General features: G+C 64.0%; 1 protein-coding gene across 1 annotated transcript in view; it reads right to left on the bottom strand.

Moving 5' to 3' along the window:
• Nucleotides 1–4,059: 4,059 nt before the first annotated feature.
• The window catches only part of FLNA (filamin A), a 36,075-nt gene continuing 14,114 nt past the window's right edge, over nucleotides 4,060–26,020 (bottom strand). Inside the window, 36 exon segments of the mRNA XM_038381439.2 lie at nucleotides 4,060–4,554; nucleotides 5,057–5,260; nucleotides 5,469–5,687; nucleotides 5,886–6,062; nucleotides 6,343–6,475; nucleotides 7,569–7,684; nucleotides 7,913–8,050; nucleotides 8,135–8,401; nucleotides 8,571–8,622; nucleotides 8,624–8,694; nucleotides 8,940–9,092; nucleotides 11,046–11,249; nucleotides 11,486–11,647; nucleotides 11,818–11,991; nucleotides 12,294–12,422; nucleotides 12,586–12,726; nucleotides 14,121–14,223; nucleotides 14,576–14,823; nucleotides 17,041–17,064; nucleotides 17,251–17,440; nucleotides 17,579–17,735; nucleotides 18,001–18,124; nucleotides 18,220–18,390; nucleotides 18,678–18,838; nucleotides 18,969–19,131; nucleotides 19,227–19,400; nucleotides 19,763–20,360; nucleotides 20,685–20,947; nucleotides 21,246–21,363; nucleotides 21,967–22,136; nucleotides 22,332–22,422; nucleotides 23,247–23,407; nucleotides 23,674–23,797; nucleotides 24,576–24,719; nucleotides 25,231–25,344; nucleotides 25,531–25,724. Coding sequence (XP_038237367.1) covers nucleotides 4,367–4,554; nucleotides 5,057–5,260; nucleotides 5,469–5,687; nucleotides 5,886–6,062; nucleotides 6,343–6,475; nucleotides 7,569–7,684; nucleotides 7,913–8,050; nucleotides 8,135–8,401; nucleotides 8,571–8,622; nucleotides 8,624–8,694; nucleotides 8,940–9,092; nucleotides 11,046–11,249; nucleotides 11,486–11,647; nucleotides 11,818–11,991; nucleotides 12,294–12,422; nucleotides 12,586–12,726; nucleotides 14,121–14,223; nucleotides 14,576–14,823; nucleotides 17,041–17,064; nucleotides 17,251–17,440; nucleotides 17,579–17,735; nucleotides 18,001–18,124; nucleotides 18,220–18,390; nucleotides 18,678–18,838; nucleotides 18,969–19,131; nucleotides 19,227–19,400; nucleotides 19,763–20,360; nucleotides 20,685–20,947; nucleotides 21,246–21,363; nucleotides 21,967–22,136; nucleotides 22,332–22,422; nucleotides 23,247–23,407; nucleotides 23,674–23,797; nucleotides 24,576–24,719; nucleotides 25,231–25,344; nucleotides 25,531–25,724 — 6,020 coding nt within the window. The 3' untranslated portion in view covers nucleotides 4,060–4,366.

Genomic DNA, 26,020 nt, shown 5'->3' with positions numbered 1-26,020 from the left:
CTGGAGGAGGGAAGGACATGGGTGTAGGGGGCTCTCAGCATTCCCAGCTAGAGCAGGGCCCCCCCAGGGCTCTCAGCACCCCCAGCCAGAGCAGGACCCCCCCGCAGGCTCTCAGCACCCCCAGCCGGAGCAGGGCTCCCCCCGTCACTCAGCACCCCCAGCCGGAGCAGGGCCCCCCCAGGCTGGGGGAGGGAGGGACATGGGGGGATGTGGTGTGGGGCTGGGGGAGGGAGGGACATGGGGGGACACGGGGTGTGTGTGGGGTGTGGGAGGGAGGGACACGGGATGTAGGGAGACTTGGGGGGACATGGGGTGTGTGTGTGTGGTGTGGGGCTGGGGGAGGGAAGGACACGGGATGTGGTGTGGGGGGACACATGGTGTATGTGGTGTGGGGCTGGGGGAGGGAGGGACACGGTGTGTGTGTTGGGCACTGGGGGAGGGAGGAACATGGGGGTTGTGGTGTGGGGCTGGCGGAGGGAGGGACATGGGGGGTGTGTGGTGTGGGGCTGGGGGAGGAAGATACGGGGTGTGTGTGTGGTGTGGGAGGGACATGGGATGTGTGTGTGGTGGGCACTGGGGGAGGGAGGGACACAGGGGGGGTGTCGTATGGGGCTGGAGGAGGGAAGGACACGGGTGTAGGGGGCTCTCAGCATTCCCAGCTGGAGCAGGGCCCCCCCAAGGGCTCTCAACACCTCCAGCCGGAGCAGGGCCTCTCCCCGGGCTCTCAGCATCCCCAGCCGGAGCAGGGCTCCCCCGCAGGCTCTCAGCATCCCCAGCCGGAGCAGGGCTCCCCCGCAGGCTCTCAGCACCCCCAGCCGGAGCAGGGCTCCCCCGCAGGCTCTCAGCACCCCCAGCCGGAGCAGGGCTCCCCCGCAGGCTCTCAGCATCCCCAGCCGGAGCAGGGCTCCCCCGCAGGCTCTCAGCACCCCCAGCCGGAGCAGGGCCTCTCCCCGGGCTCTCAGCATCCCCAGCCGGAGCAGGGCTCCCCCGCAGGCTCTCAGCACCCCCAGCCGGAGCAGGGCTCCCCCCCTCTCTCAGCACCCCCAGCCGGAGCAGGGCCCCCCAGGCTGGGGGAGGGAGGAACATGGGGGGGTGTGGTGTGGGGCTGGGGGAGGGACATGAGGGGACATGGGGTGTGTGGGGGGTGTGGGAGGGAGGGACACGAGATGTAGGGAGACTTGGGGGGACATGGGGTGTGTGTGTGGTGTGGGGCTGGGGGAGAGAAGGACACGGGATGTGGTGTGGAGGGACACATGGTGTATGTGGTGTGGGGCTGGGGGAGGGAGGGACACGGTGTGTGTGTGTTGGGCACTGGGGGAGGGAGGAACATGGGGGTTGTGGTGTGGGGCTGGCGGAGGGAGGGACATGGGGGTGTGTGTGTGTGTGGTGTGGGGCTGGGGGAGGGAAGGATACGGGGTGTGTGTGTGTGTGGTGTGGGGCTGGGGGAGGGACATGGGATGTGTGTGTGGTGGGCACTGGGGGAGGGAGGGACACAGGGGGGGTGTCATATGGGGCTGGAGGAGGGAAGGACACGGGTGTAGGGGGCTCTCAGCATTCCCAGCTGGAGCAGGGCCCTCCCCCAGGCTCTCAGCACCCCCAGCCGGAGCAGGGCCCCCCCCAGGCTCTCAGCACCCCGAGCCGGAGCAGGGCCCCCCCCAGGCTCTCAGCACCTCCAGCCGGAGCAGGGCCCCCCCCAGGCTCTCAGCACCTCCAGCCGGAGCAGGGCCCCCCCCAGGCTCTCAGCACACACAACACACACACCCAGTGTCCCTCCCTCCCCCAGCCCCACACCACACCCCTCCATGTCCCTCCCTCCCCCAGCCTGGACGGGGCCCTGCTCCGGCTGGGGGTGCTGAGAGATGGGGGGAGCCGTACTCCGGCTGGGGGTGCTCAGAGCCTGGGGGGAGCCCTGCTCCAGCTGAGCACCCCCAGCCAGAGCAGGGCTCCCCCCAGGCTGGGGGAGGGAGGGACACGGGATGTAGGGAGACTTGGGGGGACATGGGGTGTGTGGGTGGTGTGGGGCTAGGGGAGGGAGGAACATGGGGATTGTGGTGTGCGGCTGGCGGAGGGAGGGACATGGGGTGTAGGGGGACATGGGGTGTGTGTGTGTGGTGTGGGGCTGGGGGAGGGAAGGATACGGGGTGTGTGTGGTGGGCACTGGGGGAGGGAGGGACACGGGGGGGTGTCGTGTGGAGCTGGGGGAGGGAAGGACACGGGTGTAGGGGGCTCTCAGCATTCCCAGCTGGAGCAGGGCCCCCCCCAAGGGCTCTCAACACCCCCAGCCGGAGCAGGGCCCCCCCCAAGGGCTCTCAGCACCCCCAGCCGGAGCAGGGCCCCTCCACAGGCTCTCAGCACAGGCTCTCGGAGCAGCCTCCTGGGCCTGGGCCAAGGGCTTGTTCTTCGTGCGTGTTCCCTTTGCTGCCCATGCCTGCTGGCCCGACTCTCGAGGGACGAGTGCTGGCACCCGCTCCTGGGACCCAGTATCACTGCGAGGCTGTTGCAACTTGGGCCGGCTCACGGGCCGAACCCTCCGCACCCCTGAGCTGGGTGCCCGCTACCCCAATCCCCCAGCTGCAGCCTTTCCCTACCCCCCACCCCCATAGTTCCCAGCTCCGCGCGCTGCCCCAAACGGCCCCACAGCGGCGGGAGTTTGTCAGCTCTCAGCTTGTGCCTGGCTGCTCTGACCTCGCCCCACCTGCACGTCGGCTTGTCCCCACCCGAGCCCTCAGAACCAGGGCTGGGGCGGCCTTGGCCCCCCCTGCTGCGGCCGAACCGGGGCCATCAGGGACTTGGGACGTTTCAGCCACAGGCAGCTTCCCCCCACCCCCATCTCAGTGCCCTCAGCCAGAGCAGGGCCCTCCCCCCAGGCTCTCAGCACCCCCAGCCAGAGTGGGCCCGGGGGCTCCTACCATGAGACAGATGATGCTCAGAGCAGGGCAGCCGGGGACCTAAGGGAACCGGGGCCGCTAATGCCGACGTGTCACTGAGTTCCCAACCCACCCAAGCCTTGGCTGATTCTTGCCTCCCAGGTCAGCTGGGGCATTGTCCCCACGTGCCAAGGCTGGGGGACATGAGCCCCACTGAGCCCCCCGCAGATCTCTGGGGTGGGGGGGGGGAAGAGAAATGACACAGTAGGGCCCAGCAGACCAGGCATGTGGGGGGGAGGAGGGTTCAGTTATAGTACAGCCCCTTGGCCCCTGCCACTGGTGCAATCCCCAGCTGTGCCAGCAGGTGTCTCTGCTGCACAAGCCAAAGGCTGGGACAAAGATACAGCAGCCCTCAGGAGCTGGGGTCGGGAGCGAGGGGCAGCGGGCAGGGGTAACTCGATCCCTGGGGCAAGCCCAGCCTCGCTCTGCCCCACCCCAGCTCCTGCCGCCTCCTCGCTCCAGCCAGGGCCCTGCAGGAAGTGGCCTGAGAGTGGCTGCCAGGCCATGCAGCCCTGCCTGGGCAGCAGCTCTGAGCCTGGGGGGTTGGCACCAGCTCGGGGGAGGGAGGAAGGGGGCTGCAGTATTTTGGGCCCAGAAGGAGCTGGCCAGCTGCAGGGGAAGGAAGGGGCTGGCCCTGATGCCAGCCTGGCCCCTAGTCTCTCTGCTGTGCCCCTCATCTGTGGGGCCCTGCCCCATCTACGTGCCTGCCCCTGGCAGGCCCCTGTGCTCCGAGCCCTGACTTGCGGTTTCCTCTGGGCGGAGGTGGCAGCTGTTCTGCGCTAGCAACTGGGAAGGGCTATTTCTGGAGCTCGTGGGGAGGGTGGCGCAAGCTGGTGGCTGCTGGGATCCATGCAGGATCCTGGGCATGGCGTGGCTGAGAACAGCCTGCTGGGGCCAGGCCGGTGCAGTGCTAGGTGCCCCCAAAACCTCCCAGCCACAGGGGGCAGCAGGGAACGGGGCCAAGTCGGAGCAGGATGCCAGCAGCCAGGGGTTTGTGGGGACTCCCTGCCACTGGGTGGGGAAGACTCATTCCTTTGCAGGAGGATCTGTGCCCCAAGTTGGGGGGGCAGGTTCCATCTCCCCAGCAGCCCCCCGGCCACGTGCCCCAACAGACAGACAGACAGCCGGCCACTGAAGCAGAACGGTTTATTCCCCGTCCCTGGAGAGGGAGGGGCAGCTGGCGTGCACAAAAACATTAACCAAAAATTAATAAACCAGGAGTTGGGGGGGGGGGGTAAAATGGGCAAAGCAGCGAAGGTGGCGGCTGCCCAAAACGCCAAGGAATGGCCCAGCCCAGCCCCAGCATGGCGGGTGGGTGTCATCTAGCTGCCCAGCCCCACCAGCCGTGGGGCTCCGTGGCTCTGCTGGGGCAGCGGTGGGTGGACAAGGCCAACAGCGCAGCGAGGGGCCCAGGGGACCCAGGCATCCGGGGCAGGGGGCTACGGCACGGAGATGTGGAAGGGGCTGTTGGGGACATGCTGGTCGCCCCATTTCACCACCAGGACGTAGTCGCCCTTGTCCTTCAGCAGGTAGGAGACTGTGTAGAGCCGGTTCCCCAGGTGCTTCACCACGATCTCCTCGCACGGTGTGCGGGGGCCGTGCACCCCCACCAGCAGCATGCTGTTCCCTGAGGGGACATGGGGGGGGGTCAGTGTGGGAGGGCTGGGGCTAACCAGGCACAGCCTAGGACCCCACCCCTGCCTGATTTTCCCTTCCCCCCAGCGGGCCCCCCCAACCTCCATCCTCCTCCCAGCCCCAGTGCCCCCTCAGAACCCCATGCCCCTGAGCCGCGCAGGGTTAGCTAGACTGGCCCTGTAGCTGGGCTGGTTCTGGGGGGCCTGATCTGTTCCTGGAGGGGTACAAAGGGCTCTGTACCATGATCAGGCCCAGATCCATCCCCCATAGCAAGGCTGGGGCCACTCCAAGGTCCTGCTGCAGCCACCCCCAGACCCCTTCACCCAGCCCAGCTGTTCCTGCCCTGGGAAGGAACTTAAGTGTGGCTAGGGACCATACATCTCCAGAGCAAAAACAGCAGCACTGGGAGGGGAGGGGGCCAAAGGAGCTCCCAGGCCCCCCCCCAGCCATGCCCCACAAACCTGGCCCCACCCCCACCACACTCCACCTCCCACCTGCTTTACTGCAGTCCACCGTGAAGGAGTTCTTCTGGCCCACGAAGCCTTTGCTCAGCCCCAGCCCCTTGGCCACCACCTTGCTGGCATCGGAAGTGAACTTGGGAGGCATCCCTTGCAGCACGGCCACCTCCGCCCGCCCGGCCGAGTCCACGAAGACAGAGGACGTCTCGTGCAGGCTGTGGCTGCTCACCAGGCGGGAGCCTGTGGGGGGCGGGGAGGGGGGGAGAAGAAGATCAGGTTGATCGGGTCAGTGGGGGTGGGAATCTCCACCCCTAGAACCAGCACAACCGACACTGAGTGTGCAGAGAGCCTGAGCCCATTGCTCGGAGAGAAGTGAACCTCCCCCACCCACGGGAGGGGCTTGTGAAAGGCCCGCACCCATGCCCAGCCACGGCCCCAGGCCCCACACCTGTGATCTTGGCCTTGAAGGGGCTGCCAGCGATGTGGTAGGGGCCACCGTACTTGATGGAGATCAGGTAGCTGCCGGGCACCATGGGTGTGTAGGTCACTTTGTAGCCCTCGGCGCACTCCTGGCAGTCCATCTGCACCTTGGAGGGGCCGTCAATGGTCACGGCCAGTGCCCCGGGGCCCGCGTTGGTCGTGTTCACCACGAACTCTGCCGGGCTGCCTGCAAGTGTCATGGGTGTCAATGCCGGCGCCCCTCACTCCCAACCCACAGCTCCCAGCTCTGCCAGTGCCCCGCACTCCCAACTTGCAGCCCTGGGCTCCCGCCCAGCCCTGCCAGTGCCCCTCACTGCCAACCCACAGCCCCTGCTAGCCCATCCCCAGGCTCCCCTCAGCCTTGCCGGTGCCCCTCATTCCCTACCTGTGGTGCCACCCTCCAGGCCCGTGCCGTAGGCAGACACCAGGCCCGGGTCACCGGCCTGGCCCGGCTCCCCGACGCGGATCTTGAAGGGGCTGCCGGGGATGTGGGAGCCGTTGAACTTGACGTCGATGGAGTAGACGCCGTTCTCCCGTGGAATGAAGCGCACGGCATATTTATCTGGGGGCAGGGGCAGCATTAGAGGAAGGGGCGCATTGGGGTCCTGTCCCCCAGCAGCCCTGGGGTGTGAGCAGCAGCTTGCTCAGTGGGGAGGGGCTGGCAATTAGAGGCGGGGGTGGGGAGCTGGGAGCCTGGACTCCTGGGTTCTCTCCCCGGTTCTGGGAGGGGAGTGGGGGCTAGTGGGATAGAGCAGGGTGGGCTGGGAGCCTGGACTCCTGGGTTCTCTGCCCCCTGCCCAACCCACCCTGGATCCAGGCCCCACTCCGTGGGGCAGCCTCACCTTTGTCGATCTCAGTGACATGACATTCCTCCAGTGCGCCCGAGGGGCTGTGCACCTTGGCATCCAGTGCCCCCTTGGCGCCGTTCAGGCTGACTGCAAAGGAAGCTGGCTGGTTGGCCTTGAGCCCTGACTCCTGGAAGCACAGCAGAGTGTTAGCCGGGCCAGGGGACAGGTGGGAGGCAGGACAGGGAGACCAGGGGGTCACCCCACCCCTGCCACATCACTTACCTTCCTGGGCCAGGCTGCTTAAAGAGGGAGAGCTGGGAGTGTCGGCCAGCGGGGCCAGGGAAGGGAGGCCAGGGCCAGGCTGGCGTTGGGGGGCTAGAAGCTGGGCCTGAGGGGCAGCCCCAGGCTATGGGGGCTCAGAGACCAGTGTCCCTGCAGCCCACAGCAGGGGACAGGGGCAGTGTGGGGTGGCGGGCAGGACAGAGGGTCAGGGGAGTAGCTCTCTCTCTTTAAGCAGCACCTGGCCCGGGTGTTGTCAGGGTCTGTTAAGAGCCTTTAAAAGAGACACGAGAGAAAACCGCAGCGCCCTGGGGCGGTTTGGGGGGCGCCCTGCTGTCCTGGGCCGGCACAGGATCCCAATCCCCCCCGGCAGCTGCGCTACCCACCCCCAGATGGCAGAGCCCCCCTCAGCACACGGCCCCTCCAGCCCTAGGCCCCCCAGCTACCTCTTGATGCCAGAAGGAGGCAGACAGGTTACAGCCCCTCCCCCCAGCCCTGCCTGGGGGCTCTGCCCCTCCCCATGCTCCCCCTGCTGCCCACCCCACCCCCCCATGGGGTGTGTGCGTGTGTGTGTCGGGGGGAGGGTTTATACAGGTGGGGGGCGGCATGTAGGGGGAAAGCTCTGTCCCGAGGGGCCTGCAGTCACAGGCAGCTCAATGCGAGCTCCTCACCCACAGAGAGGTTGTGGGACCCCGTAAGGAGGTGTGTGGGGGGGTAGCGTCTTTGCCCCCCAGTTTGTCCAGACCTGCCTGTGTGATCTGACGGAGCGAGCCACATGTCCAGCCCCTGAGAAGTGGACTCTGGGAAATGGGGGACCCCGCTAGTTCTGTGAGTGCCGAGGATCAAGGTGCAGTTGGAGGGCTGCCCCCCAGGCAGTAGCGACTCAGAGCTGGGACCCCGGGATGCGTCACTCCCCACAGTGCTCCCCGGCAGCCGCCCCCCCCAGGGCCCGTGCCGGCGGCCAGGAGGGCGGGGGCCCGGCGGTTTCTCTGGTGCCTCACCTGAAGGCTGGTAACAGTCAGGCGCTGGGCGTCATGGCAGGGGGCCGTCACCGGCACCACGAAGGGGCTTTCGGGAACGTGCTCCTCGTTGAACTTCACTGACACCTCGTAGTCGCCTGGGGGGAGAGGGGGATTAGTGCTGCCCCAGCCCCACTGCCGGCCCCCTACCAGTCCCCCAGCCTGACCCCTCCAGCCCCAGACCTCCTCAGTCGCCTGGGGGGAAGAGGGGGGTTAGCACCGCCCCAGCCCCACTGCCAGCCCCCCACCATAGTCAACTTGGGGTTTCTCTGCCCCCAGCTTCACACCAGGGCTGGCCCACCCGCCCTCTAGCCCCCCGCCTGTACCGGGCTCCTGGACGATGTAGGCCACGCCGCAGGACCCATCCTTCCTGTCCTCAAAGGCAATCTCGGCCTTGCTGGGCCCCTCGACAGCAATGGAGAGACCCCCAGCACCCGCCTCCCGCGTCCAGATGCTGAACTCGGCTGGGGGGGGGGGGAGAAAAGAGATGCTGTTACCCAGGCTGCTGTGCAGGGCCCTGGCCCCCCCAACCTCTGGCACCTGCTTACCTGGCACGCCGGCCTCGGCCCGCTCCAGGCCAGGGCCCCCCGCCCGCACTTTGTGGGCCCCGCCCTCGCCCAGCGGCCCCACGGTGAACTGGAAGGGGCTGCCGGGAACGTGCTGCCCCTTGTACTTGACGCTGACCGAGTGCACGCCTGTCTCTGCGGGCACGAACCGGACGCAGTAAGTGCTGTTCTCTGCCTCCAGCACCTCGGCCGCCAGCCGCTGCCCCGAGGGGCCCGTCACCTGGGCCGTCATGTCCGCCAGGCTGATCTCTGGGGGGGGGGGGGGGAGGAGAGAGGGGGTCAGATGCCCCATAGCGCCCCCCCACTGAGCCTTCCCTGACCCACTAGCCCCCGTCACATCTGCCAGGCTGATCCCCAACTGGCTTCCCAGAGCTCTCGCCCCCAAACACTAGCCCCCTAGCTCCCTGCCCCAGCTCACCTGGGATCTTGAGACTGAGGTCACAAGCGCTGCCCACGTTGGCCACAGGGGGGGGCGCGGCGCCGCCGGGTGATGCTCTCCTTCACCCGCCCCTCGCCTGTCACCTTCACTGAGAAGGGGCTCCCTGTGGTGGGGGGAGAAAGGGTCAGGCAGGGCTGGGCGGTCACAGACTGAGCCCCATGGCACCTCCTGGGTCACCCATGCCCCACACAGGGCATAACACCTTCCAGCTGGAGCCATCCCAGGGGTTGCTCTGACCCCCTATTGCTGGGGAAGGCGGGGTGGCCCCCTATGCTGGCTGAGCGCCCTGCGGGGACAAGTCCCCCAGGGCAGAGCCTGGGCCCCATGCTCCGTGCTGGGTCCTCCCACCTGGCACGTGCTGGTCAGCGAATTTGATGGAGATGATGTAGTTGCCAGGCTCCGTGGGGCAGTAGGTGACACGGCAGGTCCCATCCTCCAGGTCTTCCGTGTTTATGTCCACCTTGCTGGGGCCCTCGATGGACAGGCTGAGCCCACCATAGCCTGGGGGGGCAGGAGGGGGGGGGTTGCAGGCCATCCAAGCATCCCCCTGTGCAGAGAACTCAGGAGTCCTGGCTCCGAGCCCACTGCTCTAACCCACCAGACCCCACTCCTCCCAGAGCGAGGAGAGAACATAAGAACAGCCCTATGGGTCAGACCAAGGGTCCATCTAGCCCAGTATCCCGTCTGCAGACAGTGGCAAGTGCCCGGTGCTGCAGAGGGAATGAACAGAACAGAGCATCAAGTGATCCATCCTGTTGCCCATTCCCGGCTTCTGGAAAACAGAGGCTAGGGATACCCTCCCTGCCCACTCTGGCTAATAGCCACTGAATTTATCTAGTTCTTTTTTGAACCCTGTTTAGTCTTGGCCTTCACAACATCCTTGGGCAAGGGGTTCCACAGGTTGACTGTGCCTTGTGTGAAAAAATACTTCCTTCTGTTTGTGTTAAACCTGCTGCCTGTTCATTTCATTAGTTGACCCCTAGTTCTTGTGTTATGAGGAGTAAATACCCCCCCTTCTTGACTTTCTCCTCACTGGTCATGATTTTATAGACCTCTATCCTATCCCCCCTTAGCCGTCTCTTTTCCAAGCGGAAAAGTCCCAGTCTTATTAATCTCCCCTCATATGGAAGCTGTTCCAGACCCCGAATCAGTTTTGTTGCCTTTTTCTGAACCTTTTCCAATTCCAATTTTTTTTTTTTTTTTTTTTTTTTTTAGATGGGGTGACCACATTTGCATGCAGTATTCAAGATGTGGGCGTACCATGGATTTATAGAGAGGCAACATGATATTTTCTGTCCTATTATCTGTCCCTTTCTTAATTATTCCCAGCATTCTGTTCACTTTGACAGCTGCTGCACATTGAGTGGATGTGTTCAGAGAACTAGCCACAATGACTCCAAGATCTCTTTCTTGAGTGGTAACAGCTAAATTAGACCCCATCATTTTATATGTAGAGTTGGGATGATGTTTTCCAATGTGCATTACTTTGCATTTATCAACATTGAATTTCACCTGCTGTTTCATTGCCCAGTCACCCAGTTTTGAGAGATCCCTTTTGTAGCTCTTCACAGTCTACCTGGGACTTAACTATGTGAGTAGTTTTGTATCATCTGCAAGTTTTGCCATCTCCCTGTTTACCACTTTTTCCAGATCATGTATGAATAGGTTGAATAGGGCTGGGCCCAGTACAGACCCCTGGGGACACCATTATTGACCTCTCTCCATTCTGAGAACTAAGCATTTATTCCTACCCTTTGTGTCTTGTCGTTTAACCAGTTACCGATCCATGAGAGCCCCTTCCCACTTATCCCATGGCAGCTTCCTTTGTGTAAGAGCCTTTCATGAGGGACCTTGTCAAAGGCTTTCTGAAAAATCTAAGTACACTATATCCACTGGATCCCCCTGGTCCACATGCTTGTTGACCCCCTCAAAGAATTCTAGTAGATTGGTGAGGCAACAATTTTCCTTTACAAAAACCATGTTGACTCTTCCTCAACAAATTATGTTCATCTATATGTCTGACAATATTGTTCTTTATTATAGTTTCAACCAGTTTGCCCGGTACTGAAGTGAGGCTTACAGGCCTGTAATTGCCGGGATCACCTCAGGAGCCCTTTTTAAAAACTGGCATCAGATTAGCTCTCCTCCGGTCATCTGGTACAGAGGCTGATTTAAATGATCGGTTACAGACTATAGTTAGTAGTTCTGCAATTTCACATTTGAGTCCTTCCGAACTCTTGGGTGAATCCCATCTGGTCCTGGTGACTTATTGATAAATTTAAACAGCAATTTGTTCCAAAACCTCCTCTAATGATACCTCAATCTGGGACAGTTCCTCAGATCTGTCAGCTAAAGAGAACCCAGAAGTCCTGGCTCCCAGCCCCCACATTCTAACACATCAGACCCCCTCCCCTCCCGGAGCTGGGAAAGAACCCAGGCGTCCTGCAACCGCACCTGCGTCCCGGGTGTCGATGAGGAACTCTGCTGGCTCGAAGGTGCGCCCCTCGCTGAGGCCGGGCCCAGAGACGCGGACTCGGCTGGCGTCACCGATCTCTGACTGGCTGATGGTCACCGTGATGGGGCTGTTGGGGACGTGCTGCCCATTCCGCTTGATGTTCACCAGGTGCTCGCCCACCTCCTTGGGCACGAACGAGATGCCTGGGGGAGGTCGGGAGTGAGGGGCACTGGCAGAACTGGGGGGAGCCCAGGACCGGACGAGCAGGGGCAGCAGGTCCGGAATGAGAGGCAGTGGCAGGGCTGGGGAGGGGGGAGCCCAGGCCCGGGCTAGTTGCAGCTGGGGGGGGTCAGCAGTAAGGGGTGGGGGTTGGCAGAGCCAGGGGGCACTGGCTTGGGGGAGGAAGGGAACAAAAAACAAAACAACCAAAACAACTTACCTACGTGGCCGTTGCGCAGCCGTTTGAGCTGGCAGGGCTCCTCGCGCCCTGACGGGGGGGTGACAGTCGCAGTCAGCTGGCTCAGATCAGTCTCCACGATGTCCAGAGGGATGTCAGCCGAAGAGCCGACCTTCAGCTGGGACATTCGCAGCGTGTCGTCGCCTGTGGGTGGGGGGGCTGTGAGCTGGGGGGACCCCAAACCCCAGCCTGTCCACACCAAGCCTGGCCCAGCCCCTCCCTGCACCCTGCCCCCCAACCCCAGCTTGTTCCCCCCCAGCCCAGGAGGGAAAGCCCTGCCCCCCACTCCACCCAGGGAGCCCCCCGCTGCTGACCAGTGATGCGGGCAGTGAAGGGGCTGCCTGCGATGTGCTTCTCGTTGTATTTCACCACGATGCTGTAATCGCCAGGCAGCACGGGCAGGTAGGAGACACTGCAGGTGCCATCCTGATTGTCAGTGCAGCTGATCTCGGCCTTGGAGGGGCCCTCGACCGCCAGGGACAGCCCACCTGTAGTGGGGAGAGGTCAGCACAGCTGCTGGCCCCCCTCCCAGCCCAGCCCCCACCCAGCACCATCATGCGGACCGACAGGTCACGGTCTCCCAGCCTCCCGGCTCTAACCGCCAGACCCCGCTGCCCTTCTGTAGCCAGGGAGGGAACCCAGGTGTCCTGGCTCTCAGACCCCATGGTTCTAGCCCACCAGACTCCTCTACCTTCCTGGTTTCTCTCCCAGCCCCCTCCCCCCACTAAGCACCAGACCCCACCCCACTCCTGCCCCATGCCAGGGAGGGAACCCAGGTGTCTGGCCTCACCTTCGCCAGCGTCCTTGGTGTTGACTGTGAAAGTGGCTGGCTTGTTGACCACGCCATGGATCAGCCCCGGGCCATAGGCTGTGACATGCCCGCTGTTGACATAGTCCACGTAGAACTGCAGGGGGCTCCCTGGGGGGCACAGGGTGGGGGGTGTCAGAGCCTGCAATGGCCCCTCCCTCCAGTCACAGACCCACCCACCCCGCCCCGCCCCCCTTGGCACCTGGGTTGTGGGCCCTTCCATAACACCTGGGACATTCCCCCCCGCCCCTGGCACATGTCCCCCCCGCGGCACCTGGGATGTGCAGGCTGTCACATCGGATGTCCATCTCGTGCAGCCCAGCCTCCGTGGGTGCATATCTCACAGTCACCGTTCCGTCCTTGTTGTCCGTGATATCAGGCTTGGCCACCTTCCCCGAGGGCATCCGGACCTCGCCTGGGGGGGGGCAGAGCACGGGCACGGGGGTCAGTCCTGGCCTATGGCAGCCCCCCTGCTGGGGAGACATGGCCCCTCTGCCCCAGTTATACAGGCCTTGAGCCCATGGGGGTGGGGGGGGAGGGAAGATGATCCCCTCCCCCTGAAACGCAGCCCCACTGGAGACAGGCTGTGACACCCTGACACTCCAATATTCACCCATTGAGGTGTCATTCTCCAAGTCTGGATCTGCTTGGCAGTGACAGGCCCGTGGCCGGGGGGGGGAAAGAAGGGTGAGAGAGTGTGTATAAAAAGGCTCATTGAAGAAACGCACCCACACACCAGGGTCACCCCAGGATCTGGGTCCACTAGAAACCTCTCCAAGATTGCCTTACACTATGGGAAGTGTGGGACCCAGGTAAGAGCTTTCCAGCAAGTGGGGAGAAGATAGAAAGGGGGGGGACAGTGACATCACAGGGGGACCTCGCTCTCGCTGCAACACCACCCCTGGAAAGCCTGAGGGGCAAGTGCTGGGCCCAGGGGACTTGTGCATGAAAACCTGGGAAAGCCAAGGCAGCTTGTGCCATAAGAACCTGCCGGCCGGTTCATCGCCCCGGGTGAGAATTGGCTGATTTACACCCCACCTAGCAAGTGGGACGCTCAGTTTGGGGGTTTGTTTAGTTGCTGTGTGATCTGCTTCCATCTGCTGCTCTCCCTTAGTGTCACTTGTTAACTCTGTTGAAAGTAATACACTTGGTTTGGCTCTGTCTAAAACCAGGGTGTGGAAATCCTGCCTGGGGGCAGAAAGCCGGGCACCTCCCTCTCCACATCGCGGGAGGGGGCGACCATCACGAGCTTACACTGGGCACTTCCCGGGGCAGCGCCTGACGGTTCCATTCGGGGGTTTACTGTCGGGGGGGGGCACTTGAGTAACTGGGCAGTTCCTTAGCTGAGCTCCCCCAGGCAGAGCTGATCTCAGCATGTGTGTGGTGCTGCAGCTGGGTGTGTCCCAACCTGTGTGTCTGCTGGCAAAAGAGTGAGCTTGGGAACTTATCACCACAGCACAGTGTGACCGGAGCCCAAGCTGGTGGGTCAGGGGGGCTCAGTGGTACCCCAGTTTCAAGTGGCACCCCAGGGGGAACCCCTCACACGGGATGCCAGGCCAGAGGGGCCATGGGCATGATCCAAAGGGGGCAGGGGACAACCAGGCCAGAGGGGAAGGAAGGGATTACCAGGCCAGATGCTAGGGTTGATGGGCCCACAGGGCTACTCTGGCTATATTAGGATCTCCCCTGTCCTAGGGGATCCCGAGTGGGGTGGGGGGAAAGCCAGCTGCTGGTAAAGGGGAGAGCCTGTTGGATGTCAGATGCTGCCTCCAGGGGATGCAGCCCCAGAGCATCTGCCCCCAGACTTACCCGTGATCTCCCCCTTCTTGATGGTGAATGGAATGACCAGGTCAAACGGCCGCAGCCCGGCCACGTCCAGGCCATTGACTCCCATCAAAGGACGGTCCGTGGCCTGCAAAAGATGCATGAGACCCCCCCCCAGCAGAGCGGTGAGCGGGGGGTTGCTGTATGGAGAGCTAGGGAGGCATGGTCTCCCCCAGATGCTACAGGGGCCCCGGAACAGCCGAGAGGGGGACTCCCACAGTGCCCAGCTGGGAGGATGCGCTCAGCAACAGTCCAGCGTGAGCAAGTTTCGAGTCTGGGGAGACAGGCTGTGTTGTCGTTTCTTTGTGGCCTGTCTGGAGCGTCTTGCATCACTGCACTGGGCTGCGACACCAGGATAGGACAAGGCGAGCCTAGACAGGGGAGGGATGGGGCAGACAGGTGTGGATCTCAGCCACCCCGTCCCCCACCCGCGCACTCACCAGGACTTGGAAGGGGCTGTTGGGGATGTGCTCCCCCCCGAAGCGGACACAGATGACGTATTTCCCAGGCTGGGGGGCCGTGTAGAAGATGTCGAAGGTGCCATCCTCGTTCTCCACCACGTCCACATCCACCTCGGAGCCATCGGGCGTGCAGACAGTACAGGTCACCTTCCCTTTGCCCGCAGCCTTGGTGTCCACCGTGATCACTGTCTCCTCCCCGATCTGGATGGTGGGGCCGATCCCAGCGCCTGGGGGGTGGGGAAGATTGAGAATCTGTCCAAGCCACCCTCCCCTCCACCCGCCACCCCCTCATGCAACTGCAGCAGCCAGGAAAGGAAATCCCCATTCTGCCCCCATGATCAGGGTGCCCCTCCGAGCCAGGCGCTGCAGAGACCATGCTGGGAGTCAGGGGACTCCCCAGCCCTGCAGATGCCCCCACTGAGCAAGGTCAGGGCTCTGTCAGGCCAGGAGCTGCCTAGATCCCCAAACAAACTTGGGGGCCCCCCGAGGGGTGCAGCAACGAGCCAGCTGAGATTGGGGTCCCTGTCAGCCCACATGCTGCATGGATGTCCTATCTGGCCCCCATCCAGGTTCACAGCCCCCTCCCCATCCCTGGCAGCGCCCAGCATGATCGGGCCCCAATCCCAGCCCAGACCTGACCCATCCCATTGGGAGGGGGGTAGTGGGGGGAGCAAACAGCTGAGAACCAGCCAACTTGTGCCATGTGGCCCCCAGGACGGAGAGCATTAAGCTGGCAGTTAAAGCCTCAGCAGCAAAGCAAAGCAGCACAGTGTCATCCCCCCACCCCCAGGCCAACCTGACCCCTCCCCTGGCAAGCAACCTGACAGCAGGAGGTTGGGGGAGATTTAGGTTGGATATTAGGAAAAAAATTTTCACTAGGAGGGTGGTGAAACACTGGAATGTGTTACCTAGGGATGTAGTGGAATCTCCTTCCTTAGAAGTTTTTAAGGTCAGGCTTGACAAAGCCCTGGCTGGGATGATTTAGTTGGGGATTGGTTCTGCTTTGAGCAGGGGGTGGGACTGGATGACCTCCTGAGGTCCCTTCCAACCCTGATATTCTATGGATTCTAGGTCCTGGGGGAGGGCCTTGGGAGGCCGGAGACCCCCACCAACCATTCAGGATGGGCCTGCCCATTGAGCAGGGGTGGGGAAGTCCGTGGGACCTTCCCCAGATCCCGGGGTTTGGTTTCCAGCTGGAATTTCAAGTGGACAAATGTTGGGTTTGGGCTGAAAAACAGACATTTCAAAGCAAAGCCGAGAGCCGTCCCTGTCCCTCCCTGGAGATGTGGCCCCTTGACATGCGAGGTTTGGGGGCTCCAAGCCCTGGGGGAAACCCCGAAGCGGGTGACTCGAGACGGGGTTTGGTTAGCAATTAGGTGTGGCACTGTCTGGTGGAGAACTGGGTCAAACTTTCGTTCCAGTTCGGCAAATGGAGGCTGGCCCTGGGCTCGCCGAAAACCACCCAGTCAGACCTCTAAATAGCTTCATTTCGGCCTCAAACTTCAAACTTCATCCTCCAGCCAGAAATAACCACCGGGAATGTCCCTGCCAGTCAGCTTGAGGCTCATTCTCCCCTGAAATGCCTGTTTGGGCACAGGTTTGACTCAGTTTCCTCACAGAGAAAAATCAATCTGTGCCTTTGAATAGTCGGCTCCTGGTGTGTGTTTGTGAAGCCAAGAACTTTGGTTCAAACCTCCAGGGACACTTTGAAACCCGGGTGGGCTTTGGCAGCCCCATTTCTAGGTCTCTGTGCAGGATGCTGGGGAAGGAAACCTCTTGGCGGCTAAGAGCTGCGAGGAGACAACCCAGCGAGGGCAGCTCCATGGAAGCTGCAAGACCACGGAGATGAGTCAGACTCTCTCTGCCTCGAGGCAGGATCTCAGGCCGGGGCCGGAGCGAGGAACAGAAAGTCCCAGCACTGAGTTAAAGGACCTGATTTCCAGCCCAGTCCTGCAGGGTGGGGGTGGGGAAATCAGGGATTGAGGGAGCTGCATTTTAAGGTGAAAAAGGAAGTTTTAAGCCAAAGCCAGAGAGGTCTGAATGCGCCTCGAGGCGGCGGTTGGAAGGGAAAGGAAGCAGCTTCGCACCACAAGGGAGCGAGAGTGGCTGTAGCCTGGAAGCAGGGCCCTGCCTGTCTGAATCTCTGGTGGGTGCCCTGGAACCCTGCGAGGGTCTCTTGTGAATCTCAGCTCCAGAGTCACAGATCCCGACGTCAGGGCCTTCCACAGGCCCCGTTCTCCTGCAGGAGCTCCCTAGAATCAGGGAGTGCCCCCTTACAGAGCAGGCGTCCGCCATGGGGCGCAGGGTGAGATAGCCGGCGTGCACAGGGCCCCTGCGGAGCTGCTGCCAGGAGAGGGGGGGTCACCCATCCCTCCCTCCCGAAGCCATGCAGCCCCGGGCCACGTGGCCATGCAGGGTGGGGGTGGGTGCAGCGGCTGGCTTACCTAGCCCGTGACCTCCGATCGACACTAGGGTGACGGGGCAGAGAAGCGAGGAAAGGTCAAGTGAGACACTGATCACACCCCTGGCGGCTCCCCGCCCCCCTCCCGCAGTGGCGGGGCCCAGAGGTGGCTGCCGAAGCAGGTGGTGTGTGGCAGCGTGAGGGTGGTGCGGCCCTCCCACCCACCCCATGCCCGCCCCCCCGCGGTGCTCACCGGTGACAGTGCACTTGCTGGCGTCGCCGGTGGGCAGGGCGCGGATGCGGTAGGGCGAGTAGGGGATCTCGTCCCCGCCGTATTTGATGAGGATGGTGTAGCGGCCCGTCGTATCTGGCACGTAGGAGACTGTGTAGGTGCCGTCCTGGTTGTCCCGGATCGTGGCCTTCTTGGGCTTCCCCTCAGGGTCCTGGGGGGAGTCAGGGGGGGATGGAGAGAACAGACTGCTTATAATCTGCACAGCCCACAGCCCCTCGCAGGTGTCCTGGGGGTATTGGGAGGGGAGGGGATGAAGAGAGAACAGACCTTCCCACCACCCCCCACTCACCGTGATCTGCACGGCCAGTAGCCCCTCGCCGGCGTCCTTAGCATCAATGGTGAACTCCACGGGCAGGCTGGCGGGGACCCCGGTGGTGTTGAGCCCGGGGCCACTGGCCTTCACCTTGCTGGCATCATGTGTGGGCAGAACCTTCACCTTGAAGGGGCTGGAGGGGGAGGGGGGGTCAGTGCTGGCGCAGCTCCCCCCTGGTGTGGGGCGAGGTCTCTGCTGGATGGCCACCCTGGCACCTGCTCCCCAAGCCCACGCCTAGCCCCCTACACCCAGCCCAGCCCAGACACTGCTGCTCCAGCCCCTTTCCTCTGCATGGTGCCCTAGTCTCACCCCCTATTGATCCCACAAATCCCAGCTCCCTACAGAAGCACAGGGCACCTCTGCTGTGCACTCAGCCCCCCATGCCAGCACCCCCATACCTGCGTGGCACTTCCTGGTCTCCGTAGTGGACGGCGATGCTGTAAGGCCCCTCACGGCTGGGCACGTAGCTCACAGTCTGGGTGCCGTCTGTGTTGTCCACCACCTCCACCGGCTCCACCACACCTGGAGGAGGGAGATGCCGGGGATCAGGAGGTCTGGGCTGGGCCTCAGTTTCCCCTTATCCTCCCCCTCCCCCCCCCCAAGCAGCAGGGACTCACCTTTGGGGCCCTGCACCTTGACCTGCAGGGGGGCCACGCCCGCCTGGCTGGTGTTGACGGAGAAGGTCTGGGGCACACTGGCCCGCACGACGCCTGGCGTCAGCCCTGGTCCTGAGCACAGTACCTTGGACGAGTCCACCACGTCGTGCACCGGCACCTGGAAGGGGCTCCCTGCCAGTGGGGGTGGATAAGGGGAAACTGAGGCCCTGAGCCCCCAGCCCTGCCCCCCCCAACTGCTGCCCCTGGGGCATCCCCAGCCCCACGTCACCTGCCCGCAGGGCACCCACAGCCCAGGCCCTACCCCCTCACCCGGACCCTCCACAGGCCAGGCCCCACAGCCTCTGCAGGCCAGAAGGAGCTTCGCCCATGTACCCAGCCCTTGGTGTCCCACAGCCCAGCCCCTTTAGCTGGCACCCCCTGCCCAGTCCCACACCCTGCCCCCAGCCCTGCCCCCATACCTGGCACCTGGTGCCCGCCGTAGGTGACGTTCAGGCTGTAAGTGCCGGGTTCGTAGGGGACGTATTCCACCGAGCAGCTGCCGTCCTTGTTATCTGTGCAGGACATCTTGGCTTCGGAGGGGCCCTCCACAGCCAGGCCCAGGCCCCCGGTGCCAGCACCCCTGGGGGGGGGGGGGGAGACGATACGGATGAGAGAGAAGCACAATGGGGCTCAGCCACTAAGGACAGAGAACCGGAGCCAGGACCCCAGAAAGGTGCCAACGGACACCCCCCCCCCCGCCAGCCCCTCACCTGGTTTCCACGGTAAAGCGATTGGGCTGGTTGGTGGTGCCGCTCTGCAGGCCCGGCCCGTGCACCCGGACCCGGGTGGGGTCACAGCCCTCTGTGACCGGCACCCGGAAAGGGCTGTTGGGCACAGGGCTCCCGTTGTAGGTCACGTCGACTGAGTGGACACCTGCCAGGGGGGAGGGGGAGAGGGAGGTCAGGGGGGCTGGGCTCTGTCCCATCCCCGTTTCCCCTCCCCCCCACGCTCCGGTCCCCCCAGCTCACCCTCCTCGTAGGGGGTGTACTCCACATGGTAAGTGCCATCGCCGCGATCCTGCACAAAGGCCTCGGTCAGGTTCCCCGAGGGGTTGGACACCCGGGTCTTCACGTGGGGCCCACCGGCCGTGCCCAGTGCCCGGGCGTCAACACTGAACTCTGTTGTGGCCTCCCGGAATACGCCTGCACCAGGGGGACGGGTCAGGCCAAGGCGCAGGGCCCCCCCCCAGCCGTGCACTGCAGCCGCCCCCCAGGAATTAACCCTGCACCCCACTCCACCAGGCCCCTTGCTTCCCCATGCCTGGCCCACAGACTTTCCACCTCCCATCACTCCCAACCCCAGGTGTTTGTCCCTGCAGACCCCTGCCCATCAGCTGATCTTTGCCTCCTTGTGCCTGTCAGACCATCACCCCCCATCCCAGCCTTGTACCCGTTTGCTACCCCCACAGCACCCCCCAACCCCACTGACCTTCACCCTCCATGGCAGGCCTGTCCCCTGCACCCCCCATCCTCCTGCACCTCCCTGTCCCCATCCCACTGCTGACCTTCGCCCTCCACGCCAGGCCCGTAGACCTTGACCCCAGAGGTGTCGAGGGCCGGCTCCACTTGCAGCTTGCTGGGGAAGTGTGGTACAGGCTGCCCACCGTACTTGATGGTGATGGTGTAGGTGCCGGAGCAGAGCGGGGTGTAGGCGATGGTGTACGTCCCATTGCCGTTGTCCTGTACCCGCACCTCAGCTTGTGCTCCGCCCTCCGAGATGATCTCGATGGTGAGCTCGGCGCTGCCAGCCCGCGAGCAGTCTACATGGAACTGGCCCGTCTGGCCAGCTGTGGCCCGCTCCAATCCTGGCCCTGAGCAGGTCACCTTGGAGGGGTCAAAGCGGGGCTGGACAGCTGCCCGGAAGGGCGAGCCAGGCACGTGGGTGCCCGCAAACAGGATGTTGATGTTGTAGTCACCAGGCTCCGTCGGCAGGTAGGAGACTGAGCAGGTGCCATCTCCATTGTCCAGGCACTCGATCTTGGCCTCACAGGGACCCTCCACTGTCAGCCCCAGGCCCCCTGTGCCGGCCCCCTTCGTGTCAATGGTGAATGGGGCAGGCAAGCCAGCCTGTCCACCCTGCAGCCCTGGCCCATAGGCCTTCACCTGTGGGGAGAGGGGAGAGTGAGGGGCCCTGAGCTGGCTGGGTGCCCGTCCACCACAGCACTGCCCCCCCGCCCACCTCGCCAAGGCCCAGCCCCTCGCCGGGTATCCCCCACCCGCCTTGCCAAGGCCCTGCCCCATGCCCATCTTGCCAAGTAACTGTCTGCCCAGCACAGACCCCCACCCACCTCCCCCGAGCCTACACCTATGGACAGGGTAGGACTAGTCCCCCAGCCAATGGGCATGGGGTGTCCCTCCCCCTGGCTCCTAGGTACCCCAGCAGGGCTGTTCATGGGAGAGCAGGGGAGGGCAGCGGGGGACACCTACCTTGGAGGGGTTGGTGGGGGGCACGGCCTCCACGGGAAAGGGACTGCCGGGCACGGGGGCTCCATCATAGGTCACCTGCACCTCATAGGGCCCCTCCTCGCGGGGGATGAATTTCACCACGTTGTTGTCGGGGCTCAGACCCGGCTCCACTTTGCAGGGCACCGACTTGCCTGCCGGCCCTGTGATCTTGGTGGCCACCTTGCCCTGCCCGCCAGCCCCCTTGGACTTGACTGTGAACTCCTGGTCCTTGCCCGCCTCAACTTCTGCACAGAGAGGGAGAGCTGTGAGCCCGGGGCTGGGCATGTCTCCAGCCTGCTGGGCCCCTCCCCATGGCCAGGCCCCATCTGCTCCACCGGGGACCCCCACCCTGCCTGCTGTCAGATGTTGCCGCTCCGTAGAGGAGCCAGGTTTTCCCAGGTCCCCCAGCGCCACACTCGCCCTCTTAGCTGCAGCCTGGCATGGGGCAGGCTCAACCCCCAGCTTCCCCCTCTGGCCCCCAAGCACTGTGTTTGTCCCCTTAGCTGGGTCAGGCGGCCCAGCCCTCCCTGCCCGGGTACGCACTGTCAGCTAGGCCGGTGATCTTGATCTTGCTGAGGTCCAGGCTGGGGGCCACGCCCACGCTGAAGGGGCTTTTGGGGATGTGGTCTCCACCATAGGTCACAGCCACACCCAGGTTACCCTGTGTGACGAAGCGGGAAGGTTCCTGTAGTTTTCTCTGAACACCATGTGGGTGCCTCAGTTTCCCTGTGTGTTGGCTGCTACTCTCAATCAAGTCTCTCAGTGGTGGGATGAAGGTGTGTGACTGTCACAACAACCCCTAGAGGGCAGGTATGACTGCGACAGGCACAGACAGTGGCCGGTCACTCTGTAGCCTGGCCACTGATGGCTGGGGCAACCCTTTGTGTTACATTGGCTGAAAGTCCCCTTGCAGGCTAGAGGTCAGGAAGAGGGCACACATCGGGGTCCTCACCCCCAGAGGGAGCAGAGACCAGAGCAAGGGGACTCCCTGAGGGGGCCCATGGCAGAGCCAGGCTGCTGGAGGCTCAGATTGGCACCTGGGACTGCACCTGTGGGGCCCAGACTTTAACCACCCTGGGAGAGCAAATCCAGAGAAGGGCTGTCACACCGGAGGGGGCTCCTCCCAAGGGCCACACAGATCTGAGAGCGCCCAAGGCTGGGACACCCTGCAAGGGGAAAACCACCCCAGCCCTGGGGAGAGGGGGCCCCCAAAGACCCATGCCCTGCCAGCTCGGGGGGATGGAGTCGGGGCCTCCCCTCATACCTGCTGCACAGGGGTGTATTTCACCATGTGGGTCCCATCGTGGTTGTCGATCACCTCTGAGTCCCGCACCGCCTCGCCCTTGGCTGGGCCGGTGAACTGCACGTCCAGGGGCGCCCGGCCCCCGGCCTTGGCGTTCACCGTGAAGTGAGTAGGCTTGCCCAGTTCCACACCTGCTGAGGGGGGAGCCCATGAGGGTCAGTGGATGTATTCCCCCTCTGCTGCCTGCACCCCCCCATTCCCCCTCTGCTGCCTACACCCCCCCATTCCCCCTCTGCTGCCTACACCCCCCCATTCCCCCTCCATCCCCCACACCAAGACAGAATTTCCTCCGTTGCCCAGACCAGCCCCCTTCCCCCCAATCTCACCAGTCCGGTTCAGCCCAGGCCCTTCGGCCTTGACCTTGCTGGCGTCATGGGATGGGTCCACCTTGATGCGGATGGGGCTGGTGGGGGTGGCCTAAGGAGGTAGCAGGGAGTCAGAGGACTGTGAAGCTGTGTGCCCCGCCTCACACCCCTCTGCCACCCTGAGCAGGGCAGCTCCCCTCTGCAATGAGTCCCCTCACTGCCTCCAAGGCCCCTCCAACCCCAGTAAGTGGGAAGCCCCCAACAACCCCAGAGCAGAGTGTGACAAAGTGGGGTTTTATTCATCAGGTTATGTTGCATGTGAGAGTCTTACTGTCCTATACTAATACTGGGTGTACCTCAGTTTCCCCATGTACTGCACCAGTGCTTTGGTGGTGGGAATTGGGTACAGGTGAGGCTGCAGGTATGTAACCAGAGACCCAGGAGGGGTGAGAGACCAAGCAGGACAAAGAGAAGGAGGAGCCATGGGTGTGTCGGAGGTGAGGTCGCTGGAAGATGGTAGTCTGCTTGGGGGACTGGAAGAGGGGGAGTCCAGGCCATCTGGCCCGGGACTCCCCAAGATGGGCTTGGCTGAAAGTCACTGATTTCTGTGCTACCAAACTCTGTTCTACGCCGTGTTCCTGTCGACGAACACACCGTTCTATTCTACATGCTGCCTGAGAGTCACGTCTGGGGGGGCAGGGCCGTCTGGCGCCCCCAGGACCCTGCCCTGGCAGACTCGCTGCCAGAAGCGCACGGTTGGGCAGGGGAGGCTGAATGCTCCGGGTTCAGACCCAGGATGGTGGAAGCCGGGTGAGCAGTTTGCCCTGCAGACAGGCTGCTCCCAGAGAGGAGACTCCCCCAGAGTCCTGCCTGGCTTCGTGGGGAGCAGGTCAGAGCATGGCCTGGGGACCCTGCGACGTCCCCCCCCCCGCTGACCTGGTCGGCAAAGAGCACCATGATGGTGTAGGTGCCAGGCCCGCGGGGCGTGTAGCGCACAGTGAACGTGTCGTTGTCGTTGCGGATGATATCAAAGTCGATGTCAGCCTCAGCTGGCCCCACCACGCCTGGGGCGCACTTGATCCCAATGCTCACGTCACCTGCGGGGGAGATCCGGTAGAGCCATCAGCTCCCCCTGCTGTGCACCCCACTGACCTCTGCCACGCCTGGGTCACCCTCAAATCACAAACCCACCCCCCATAACTCCCCAGGTGGTGGGTGCGGGGAGACTCAGAGCCCCCTGGCTCCCACACCCCAGCCTGTCCCCAACCTCCCACGCCCCCTGATCCCTTCCAGCCCCCACCCACCCCACCAGAACCCCCCCCGACCTGCCCCCAGCCCCCACCAGAGCCCCCCTGGGACTCACCCTGCCCAGCATCAGCACAGTCCACGGTGAAGTAGGTGGGTTCGTGGGCCTTGAGCCCAGTCTTGGCCACACCGGGGCCGTACACCTTCACCTTGTGGGGGTGGCTGCCGGCCCCCACGTTCACCTGGGGGGAAGGGACAGGTCAGACGGGGTGTCCCCGCTCCCCCTCGAGCTCTTCACCTGCGGTCAGCACCCCCGACAGAGAAGGGACCACAGGAGGCCCCAGCTACAGGGTCTGGGGTGGGGGGTGCTTGGCATTATAATGCCTATTGCTGCCATGATACACAAACTGCCCTCCCCCCACAGCTGGGGAGAACCCAGGCGTCCTGGCTCCCAGCCCCCCTGCTCTGACCACCAGACCCCACCCCACTCCCCTCCCTGAGGCAGGGGAGAACCCAGGTGTCCGGGCTGTTCCAGGGTCTCATGCAGTGGGAGGCAGACGCAGTGGGGGCCTATTTCAGCGTGTCCCCCCCACGGCAGGCCTGGCCGGGCTGACTGGGCCCCAGCCTCCGGCGCAGTACGGCCCGGAGGCTCCCTGCCCACCAAGGCCTGGGATCGCCAGGCCCAACCCGTTACCATGGCTAAGTCCCCCCCAGCCCAGTGCATCGTGGGACACGTGCTCCTGGGACCCACCCCCCCGTTTCCCCCCTAGCCCACTGCATTATGGGAGAAAATCCCTGTATAGTCAAGGCCTGGCCTGGGATCACTAGGCCCAAGCTACTGCTATGGGCAACCCCCCCCCGCATCCCTCTCCCACCTGGCTGCCGGCCCCCCCTAGCCCCAGCCCGGGCCCAGCATGGGGCCCACACACCCCCTCTGCCCGGCTGCCGGCCCCCCCGGCACCGCATGGGACCCGCCCTTCCGCCCCCAACTCCCAGAGGGGCCCCCCCACGGGCACTCACGCGGTAGGGGCTGTTGGGGATGTTGACGCCCCCCCAGGACACCATGGCCGTGTGCTTCACCGGCTTCTTGGGCACGTAGGAGCAGCTGTAGGTGCCGTTGCCATTGTCCTTCACCGCCACGTCCACCGGGGTGCCCCCTGCATCCTGGGGGCAGAGCAGGTCAGCCGCCAGCCGGCCCCCCCTTCCGCCTCCTCCTCCCCGGGGGGGGCAGAGCGGGTCAGCCGCCAGCCGGCCCCCCCTTCCGCCTCCTCCTCCCCGGGGGGGGCAGAGCGGGTCAGCCGCCAGCCGGCCCCCCCTTCCGCCTCCTCCTCCCCGGGGGGGGGCAGAGCGGGTCAGCCGCCAGCCAGCCCCCCCTTCCGCCTCCTCCTCCCCGGGGGGGGCAGAGCGGGTCAGCCGCCAGCCAGCCCTCCCCAGCCCCCCCTTCCTCCTCCTCCTCCCTGGGGGGGGCAGAGCAGGTCAGCCGCCAGCTGGCCCCCAGCCTCCCACCCTTGGGTGCACTCTGCATCTTGGGGGCAAAGTGGGGTCAAGCCCCCAGTTCCCCACTTGGCACCTCCGCTAGGATGCGCCCAGTCACCCCATCTGCACGCAGCCACACTGACTTGCCCCACCCCATCCCAACCCCAGGCCACCCCCACCAGGCACGCCCCCCCCTCACCTGCACCTGGACCTTGAGAGGGGCCTTCCCGCCGTTCTTGGCGTCCACCATGAACTCGGCCGGTTTGTTGATGGCGACGCCCGTTTTCTCCAGCCCAGGCCCATGGGCTTTCACCTGTGGGGGGCCGTGGGTGAGAGGGGACCCTGCCTTCATATCAGCACCAGTCTCAGCACTAGACCCCGCTCCCCTCCCAGAGCTAGGGAGAGAACCCAGGAGTCCTGGCTCCCAGCCCCACCTGCTTGAACCCAGCAGCCCCCGCTTCCCTCCCTGAGCTGGGCGCCCACCCCCACCAGGTGGTACCTTCTCGGGGTGCAGGTCGCGAGGGGCGGGGCGGATCTCGGCCATGAAGGGGCTGTGGCGAATGTCATCCCCATTGCACAGAACGTGCACAGCGTAGTCCCCCGGCTCCTGGGGCCAGTAGCGCACGTCACACGAGCCGTCGCCCCGGTCGTCGCACTCGATCCTGGCCTGGGACGGGCCCTCCACTGAGAACCCTGCGGGGGGGAGCACAGAGGGTTGAGACCAGAGCTGCCAGCCCCTCCACTGGCCCCCACACTGGGGCCCCCAGCTCTGCACTCCAAGGGGGAGACCAGCCCCTCCACCACCTAGCCCCCCCACACCTCCATGGGGGTGGAGTACCAATGAATGCCCAGCCCTACCCCCACAAGACCCCCCTACTTTGCAGCCCCACCCAAACCCCTGCCATCCTGATTGAGATCCAGGGACTCTGCTGTGAGCAACCAGCCCCCCCCCCCGACTAAGACTGGAGACCCCTCGCAGCCTCCCCCGA

Source organism: Dermochelys coriacea, chromosome 23 (assembly GCF_009764565.3).
Source record: "Dermochelys coriacea isolate rDerCor1 chromosome 23, rDerCor1.pri.v4, whole genome shotgun sequence".
NCBI lineage: Eukaryota > Metazoa > Chordata > Testudines > Dermochelyidae > Dermochelys > Dermochelys coriacea.
Note: the sequence above shows the minus strand (reverse complement) of the source record. Positions and strands in the feature narration are given on the sequence as shown.